At 44.5% G+C, this 8,880-nt stretch overlaps 1 protein-coding gene across 2 annotated transcripts; it reads right to left on the reverse strand.

Annotated features, from left to right (window-relative positions):
- Positions 1-1,069: 1,069 nt before the first annotated feature.
- Positions 1,070-1,977, reverse strand: LOC6901785 (uncharacterized). Of its 2 annotated transcripts, none has more exons than XM_015186629.2 (4): positions 1,791-1,977; positions 1,613-1,720; positions 1,355-1,549; positions 1,070-1,294 (listed from the first exon to the last, which is right to left on the reverse strand). In XM_015186629.2, exons 1-4 carry the CDS (start codon positions 1,858-1,860, stop codon positions 1,173-1,175), a joined length of 495 nt encoding a protein of 164 aa, XP_015042115.1. In that variant the 5' UTR covers positions 1,861-1,977; the 3' UTR covers positions 1,070-1,172. The 2 variants fall into 2 exon arrangements, with proteins under 2 accessions (XP_015042115.1, XP_015042114.1); XM_015186628.2 differs by having other exon boundaries at positions 1,613-1,729.
- Between the last annotated feature and the right edge of the window lie 6,903 nt (positions 1,978-8,880).

Genomic DNA, 8,880 nt, shown 5'->3' on the forward strand with positions numbered 1-8,880 from the left:
CAATATTTCAAGTTTTATATCTATTATCCAATTAGAGATCATTTCGAAAAGCTTGCCGAACTTTCAAATCAAATATAATCTGTGATTTTTCCGGCCAACCCCCCATACTACTTTCCTTGCATTACCCTTGGCTCCTTTTTCCCCCTTAGCAAAAATTCCTTCCAAACCGCACAGGGAAAAGTTTTCATTTTGGCTTCAATCAAATTAATTTGTTTATTAGGAACAGAGCAAATACTCACTCACTCGTCCTGCCTACCAATCACACTCCCACTTGCACTCGCACTTCCCCCGTACAGTAGTGTCTGTCTAGTCGAATGAATCATCATTTTTATTATTACGTATACGCCCCGGTGGCAGAGGCAATGGCATGGTTTCTGGCTCAGCTCCCTGCCACTTTTCCATCATTTGCAGCGCAAATTGCTGTTGTTATTGTGGCGATTGTTCTGCGGCACCAGCACACACACACACACATTTACACACAAAAGAGAGCGAGAGGGAGAAAAAGAGAGTGGTAGGAGAGAGGAAAGGGGCAACAAAAGTTATTATTATTTTAACAATTTTCCAACTCTTTTGCGCTTGAGCGGCGCCATCGAAGGTCGCGTAATTCGAAAGCAATTTGTTGAAATTAAATTTGATTACGTTTATGGGGCGCCAGCTGCCAGCAATTCTGTCCAAAACTTTCGTCAGTTTCGGCCGACCCCGAGCCCCAACAACTCTTTAATCGCTCGGTAATTGCCTCAAATTTTCCGACCAACAGAGGTCGGTTGCCAAGCCCCGATCGAAATGAAAAGCTCCACTCAGACTTTCATTATTCCTATCTCTCTTTCCTGTAACTGTCTGACAGTTGGTCTTGGACTTGGTCTTGGACTTGGTCTTGGACTTTGACTTGGCCTTGCATTTGGTCTGGGACAGGCACATTCACAGGATAATTAAGCATTTCGAGATAAATGTTTTGTCAAACAAAATGAAATAAAGTTTCAACTGTGAACAGCTCTAGGCCAAGCCAAGCCAAATTAATGATTCTTGCCATCCGAGGGAGCAGACTTGGAGACATCAACAACTCAACAACTAATAGATTGCTCTTTCTTTATTTCAATAATTTCTCTGTGAAGGTCAACGCACTCGAACTGTATGCAAAATATATTTAGTTTCTTATTGAGAGAGACTCCAAATTACTGGGAAGTCATGTCGTAGTTCTCATTGATATTGTCTATATAGGGATTGGCTCTATCGCTGGCAAACTCACGCCTCAAGTCCAAATCGGGGACTATTCGTACCTTGGGCATATTTTTGACTAAAGGATGTGGGAAAATCAAGTTAGTATAGTTGCTTTTTAATGATTGAATAAAGCTACCTTGTGGTTCATCGACTTTTCCCTGCTTATGCTCTTTCAGCAAGAGTTCTTGCTTCTCCTTCTTTTTGTCTGAGTTCTGATCCACAGGCGGCTTGGTTGTATTGTTATGTCCTTGTAGATTTTTGATTACTGGGGTACTCTCTGATTTCATCCCTGCATTATCTTTGTCGGCCATGGCAACAACTGCATTGATAGCTACGAAAGGTTTAGTAGCATTAGCACACCTTTTGATCTAACTATCGCCCTAACTGAACCTACGATCCGTAAGCTGTGCAAGCTTATCCATCCACTCAACGCCAACTGCATTCGGTTCTCCATGCAACTGCTTATGATACGCTTCAATCAGGCCCTGGCGATTAATCAAACCTGGAAAACCTAGTATATAAACTAATATATAGACAACAATTCAGAGCTTCCCCCTTAGGGATTGCCTTACCCCAAAGAGTGGCCAGGATCAACGCGAACAGAATGAAGAAGGGGACAAACATACGCGAATCAGGATTCATTCTCGGATGATCTTCGGAAAGCCGGACTTAAAATATATCAATATATTAAAATTCTTATTTTTCTGGATTTTTCTACTGTTGATTCTGAACAAAATAAAACTGATTCTGGGATTGAGTTGAGTTTGAAAGAAAAGCCTAGAGAAAAGTGCTCGTTTTTCTGAAGTACTCGTTTTTCCTTGCTAATCCGTTTCCGCTTAGCCCTAGCCCTCTATCGTTTCCTCAACGCTTTGTAGCGCTTTTGAGCTTTCTCGGCCACAATTTTGCTTTATGCGGCTGACCACCTTTGCCCCCACCCCCGCCCCTCCCCCGCCCACGAGCCCGCTCTGGCGTTGGAACAAGTTGCCAAAAGTTAAAGTTTTTGTGGCTTACAACAACAAGAGTGGATGCCCCATCAAGTGCCACGCCCGCACACAAGTGCCCTGAGTGGGAGTCCCACTTGCGTAAACGTTAACCAAGCAGAGAAAAGGGAACAGACAGAGGAGAAACCAACAAAAATGTTGCTCTCCATGGGGAGGGCTAACTAAACACAAACGGATGTGCAGATATCCCCGAAAATCCAACAACCCCTCGCCCATTTCTCTCTTCAATATTTTAAAACCCAAACAATTTTTACGGCAAATTCATCTCAAAATACAAAATAGAACAACAAAAAATGGACGGAACAAAATTGAAAAATTCAAAATGAAATGTTTGAGGTTTGCCAAAAATATTTCCAGCATTTCAGTGTGTAAATAGTGGAATATTGTTGCAGTTGCTGTTGGTGCACACACACACTGGGACATTCATCCATATATGTACGACTATGTGGGAGAGTGTGCCCAAAACCAGCCTAAATGTCTAAAGTTGTTGCCACTGCCTATCCAGCTCTTGTGCCATTCCCCTCAAAAGGGGGGCGCTACTCTTTATTAAAATGTCAAGTTAAGGGGGCTGGGGCTAAGAGCCCCGGAGAAGCCGAAGGTCTCGGCAATAAAACGGATTCTAGCATTTGTCAGCCCAGGCTGATTGTTGCCGTTGTTGTAGCCATTAAACGCAGTCCTCAGAAGGAGAGATGAGGAGGTGAAAGCAAAACAAAAAGCTGGGCTAGCAAAATGGCAACTGAATACGGATTCGTATTGGGAGCACTCCTCTTTGTCTGCCAGTTAAAAACATCTTAAAAGCTACTTTTAACCACAATTATGTAAATATTAACACAAACAAAACATAAGACAAAAGCACAACAGCCCATAAGGAACCTCACACAGATACTCACTCAGACACCCAGAGGAGACACCGGCAAAGATACAGATACACACGCACCCACATTCAGTGACAGCGACATCTGTGGGTGAATGCCAAACTGTGATTCGGCTGAAATTTACTGGGACAGCCACACCATCAAGTGGAGATCGTTGGACATAGCATCTATAATATGGATAAGGATTAAAGTGTTCGTAATTATCCAAACGTTTTCGTTATTTATCCCAAAGATAATCAGATTTAACAGTGCTCAAACGTTAAATTCCTGGAAAGCTGAAAAAGGTACTGAGAAGTTAAATGACAAACAGTGATTGAAGTCACGCTGTGCGACTCATCACTAAAGCCATAGACTGTCATAGGCAGAACAACAGGCAGCTCCAAGTGCGGAGAAGGATGGCCAGGTAGGAAGTAGGGGCCCCAGAAGCAACCAACGGGCAACACACATGAACCCAGCAAATGTCTAGAGTGTCGACAACAGAACCATTAGCATCTGGATGAGTGCAAATCCGCACTCCCGCCCCCACAAGATGGCCTACCCCAGGCCGCCACTCGCCCAGTCAGGTGTTCAGTTTAATGTCGAAAGTGTGGGCGTATGTGAGTGTGAGTGATTGTATCTTTGTGTGTGCTCAGTGCGTATAAAGGGAGAGTGTGAGAGAGAGAAAGGGAGGTGCAATCCCCAAGACGGAGGGAGACTCCGGCAATGGTAATAAGCAAAGCGGGTCGGGTCAAATGCTGGACAGGCAAACACTGGTGCGGGGTAGCTACGAGAGCATTATTATTGAAAACTGTTAGACTTGACAGAAGGTCACGTTTTGTCAAGCCCAGTCAGTCAGTCAGCCAGTCAGTCTGACAGTCAGTCAGTCACTCAGTCGGTCATTCATTCATTCATTCAGCCAGAGAGTCAATGAAACGAGCAAAAGAAATGCAAAAATGCACAGACGACAATCCGTTTTCATGGCTGATTTAACAAAGTTTGGGATGCTGGAAATGCCACGACAGAGAGGATGAAGATGAGACCCAGACTGGTGTATGTGGTGGAGGAGGTGGGCGACAAACAAGAAAATGGATTTAAGGACCACAAGGCAGACCTTCTAATACCCTAACCAAAGGATGTCCCAAAGAATAATTATCTTGAGCTAACCAAACAATTAATACAGGAATGGCGGATATCCTCATTTAATATTATATCAATGAATATCAGAGACTTGCCAAGGAACAGGAAACAGTAATACCCGATGATTATGAAGATATACAGATTACATTCGTTATATAACATAAGCTGATATCATGAGTCATTGAGTCAATGGACTTCGCCAATCTCGAGAAGAGGGCATCCACACAAGCCAGCGTGACATTGATAAAATGCGAAATTGACTAGAGTCTGTATGGAATCGAGTTCATTGATAAAGAATTCAGCTTTCTCTACGGCCAGCCGGCCAGCATATGGAAAACGTAACTCCGTAAAGGAAACGCGGCAAGGAAGCTGCATCTTCTGCTCACTTGTTGCCAAAAGAAGAATGGAAATTATTTCATTGCAAATATATATGTATACGTACAAGAGCAGGGTCTGTGAGTGAGCAAAGAGAATCGAAACCAAAATCACATTAAGCCACCCAAAGAATTGAGAATTGCAGGGAGAGAGGTAGAAGGGAACCGAGGAAGAGAAGTGCAATGGGAAAGGGCAGGAGATGGAACGGGTTAGGGTAAGCGCTGGCGGATAGCGATAGACAGGATGACGGGGGGAGGTCTGAATGTCTGCCCAGTCCCTGTTCCAAGAGCAGATCCAGTGGCAGTCACACAAATGCCAATCCAGTCACGGGGTCTAAAAATCAAAAATTTGAATTTCGATCACGTCTTCAATTACGTCGAATCGACGTGCATATAAATCAACTCTGTAACAGGCCACACACACATACACTGTCAGATGCCGGGAGGTGGCGGGTCGGGGTGTAGGGTAGAGCGGTGGACTGGCAGTCAGTCGTCAGTCAGTCAAATGTGGTTTTGTTGCTGTGCCCCTCAGTACACTTGCCTCGTTGTTGCGTTGAGTTTTGTAAATCAAGTGGAAATGCCACACAAAAAAAAGATAGGAGAATCGGGAACGGGAATGGGTATGGGAATGGGAACAGGGATAGGAACAGGAACAGGCAGGAAGCGGAGCAGAATGATGATGATGATCCACACGATGATGGTTGGTTGGTTGGTTCGTTGGTTGGTTAGAGTTGGGGGTTGGGGTTGGAGTTGGGCAAAAGCACAACCAAGTCAGAGTCAAGAGCTGGAGTGCTGATGTGGCACAAGTGTGTGGGTGTGTCTGCGTGCGGGGCACTCATGCAAAGTGCAGTTGACATGCGGAAATTGTAGGTGCGCGGCTCCCGGTCACGCCCACCACAGTAGCTCACCCCACTTCAAGAACGGAATATGTCGGATGTACCGAATGAAACTTAGCTTTAACTGAATTAAAAATTGGCCACAAAATGTTGGCCCCAAAAGTTAGACCACCGAAAAGCTGAAAGGAAATAGTCTCTCAGCAGGGGACAGCCTTTCCGAATTATTTTGGATTAAAAATTGAAATTTCTGGCCAAGACATGCAGTCGGGAGCTTGTTGTTCAATTTCCCCCCATCACGCTGATTATCCGTGACAGCTATCGAATCCCTGCCACGCGCACACACGCGCACACACACACACACACACACTCGCAATCCCAAAGAGGAAAAGAGACGGAGATGTACACACTCTCAGCAATGACAACATGTCCTGTTGTTGCTGATGTTTGTCGGGAATTTGATTTGATTTCCACCAGCAACTGCAACAGAATGGGGCACGGAGAATGGGGCATGGCGAAAGGCGTACGGTGGCAACGAAGTTGTCCTCGTCAATGTTGGCACTGCAACCTCCATTTTCATCTATCCCTTAGATCCTGCCGCCCCCCTCATCCTTCTCCTCCTCCTTATACTCCTCCTGCTGCTTCTACTGCTACTCCTCGGTGAAATATCCTGGCCCTGCCATTCGCTTGAAATTACTGACAACTGCTTCAAGCAGCAGCAAAGTTGGATTTGCATGGCCCCCAGCAAGCAGCCTGTCTCTGTGTAAGTGTCTGTCTCTCTGTGTCTGTGTCTGCGTGCGTATCTACACATGTGTGAGTGTCTGCATCTCTGTGTGTGAGAGCTGTCAGTCATTGGCACAAGTGCACATATCAGGGTGATTCACTCCCTTAGAAAGAGCACATTTATCCATATATATTGAAGGTTATGTTGTGCCTGTGGAAAAATACACCGTAAGCTTAATAAATTATATTTAAAATTTAAAAACTCCTTTCAAGTGATTCACCCTAATGTACACACGTAACAAGCCCAACCGAAAAAAAGCAGCATCTTGCTACACATGCATTTGTCTGAGGCACAGCCCATACCTCCTTCCAGCTTCTGCCTTTGATGTCAGCATGGGGCATGGGGCATGGCGGCTGGAGTGGAGTGGAGTGGAGAGAGAGCAGACGACTGTGTGACAGCTTTCTTGAGATGCACTTCACGTGCATTTGACTGCTTAAATAAATTTGGCTCATGGTAATAAATTCACTTAAACTCAAACTGCAGGGAAGTCTTAGTACTAGTAATAGTACAGCAGTCTTCATCCCCCCCTAGCACCACCACATTCACCCACACACCCAGAGAACGAGGGGAAAGGGGGAATGCTGTGGAGGTCTTTATAAGACTTTTTGTTTAGACACTCATAAACATAATTGACGTCATAAAAACAGACAGCAGCAGCAGCAGTAGCAGCAGCAACGACAATGACATAATGTCATGTAAATCTGTGCAGAGATTGCATGTACGGCATGCCCCATGACTCTCCATTCCCCCACTCTCAGCACTCTCTGGACTGCCGCTGTGGTAAGTGAAAATCATTAGTTTCAAGTCCACACAAAAGCTAAGGCATTTGTTTTGTTTGAGCTGCTTTAAAATGAAATGCCTCTCATGTTTTATACGGGCCTGCTCTGCCTTTATGCAATATATATGAGTATGTGCATAAATATATATGTATAGATGTAAGTCTATATATAACCACTTTTGTAGCCCCCTGTAGCCGCCACTTCTTTCTCGTGCAAAGCGGCCTGCATTTTTTGTATAAATTCTAACAAATTGTCTACACTTCCGACCAAACTGCGCTCCCCTGTCCCGCCACATATCCCCCACAAACTTGGCCGGAGCCCCCACTATCCAGCCCATCCCTCACCACTCCATACCTCCATACCATTCCTCTTTCTCCGTATGGCTCCTACTCTGTCTAACCTACGAGTAGTGCCGCTTAGGTCTCCATAAATCAAAAAGTGCTTGGCTACAGTTTTACAGTTTTGTGCAGTTGCTTTGTGTCCTATCTGCCCTACACTGTCCCGTGCCCCGTGCCTCGGGCTCCTGCCCCTGCCCCCACTCCAGCCACATATTCTGCCCCTCTCCTCATGGCTTCTTTTCTTTATATTTTTTATGAACTCCACACACACGCAGCTGCAGGGGTGGGTCGTAATGGTCCACATGCCTGGCATGCCGCACTTTTGTGCGTCGTCAACTCGCAGTTTAACATATTAAAAGTAAAGTGAAGTGGTCACACTGCCAGAAAAATGTTGAACAAAAAGAATATTTAGACACATAGCCAACGAATATGAGGAAAATTTATGATCGGTAAGAAAAGTCCTGCAAAAAACAATTGGCTTTAAATTAGGCATGACTTCAAAATATATCTTGATCTTACTCTTCCTATAAATCGGAATTGATAAAGAAAAGTAAAGTCGTACACGTTTGCGGGATAAATATAACAAGAATTTGAGCTATAAGTGACCGTAGCCCTGATTAATGATTTAAGATACAGGAATAGGAACGAATCAAAAGAATAGTAGTAGAAAAGATCAAATTAAAATCGGTGTGGTGTAGGAAATTATAAAAAATGAAGGTAATCAAATCTAAAAACGAAATATTTCCTGAATCAAAGTGTGCTTCTAAAGATGCAATTGTGCATCTATATTTATGATATGTCCCTAAAAATATTTTACTATAATTGAAGAGGGAAAAAAAGAAGTGCATCTAGAGATGCCAAGGAATTTTCATTGATTCTTTTCTTGTTCGTGTACAGTCCTATACTTTCAGTGCATTCCACATCCGTTTAGCCCCTGAGCAGGCATCACGATGAACAAGGGACGAAAGAGTGAGCTATTCTATTGTCGTTTTGCCTGATCCTATTCATTATTCATCATTGGCAAGTTCTCGTGTGGAATGTCCTTTGTGCTGTGATGGCACCCAGTTCCGGAGCTCCGAAGTCCCGAGCATTCCCACATTCTGCACTTCCTGTTGCACATCCATCCAATAATTAGCGAGGAGACTGTAAGGAGGCAGCGAAGAGGGGCTACATAGGCGACCAGAGCCGAGCCAAAGATGGGCTAGAAAACGAGATGAGATGAACGGGTTTTGGCCTCGTTTAAGCTCCTTTTGAAATATAATACCGTTATTTACACATCACTTCATTGAGCGCGCCATTTTTTAAGCAAACAAGCGAGAGGATAGGAGATGGCAGGAGAAAATGCAGCAGAAAAGGAGAATCTTATCTTCCAGTGAGCGCTCGTCTCAGCTCGTTTATCATGCTCATTAGTCGTTGTCGCGTCCTCGTCCTCGTCGGCATCGGCATCGTCGTCGGCGTCCTCGCTCTCAATGTCGCTGTCTCTGTGGCTGTTGTCCCTTGCCGGAATTATTGAACAGCATTGAAAACATTTTAAGCGATTCCACAAGTCCTCGAACCTCGAA

Source organism: Drosophila pseudoobscura, chromosome X (assembly GCF_009870125.1).
Source record: "Drosophila pseudoobscura strain MV-25-SWS-2005 chromosome X, UCI_Dpse_MV25, whole genome shotgun sequence".
Classification (NCBI taxonomy): Eukaryota; Metazoa; Arthropoda; class Insecta; order Diptera; family Drosophilidae; genus Drosophila; species Drosophila pseudoobscura.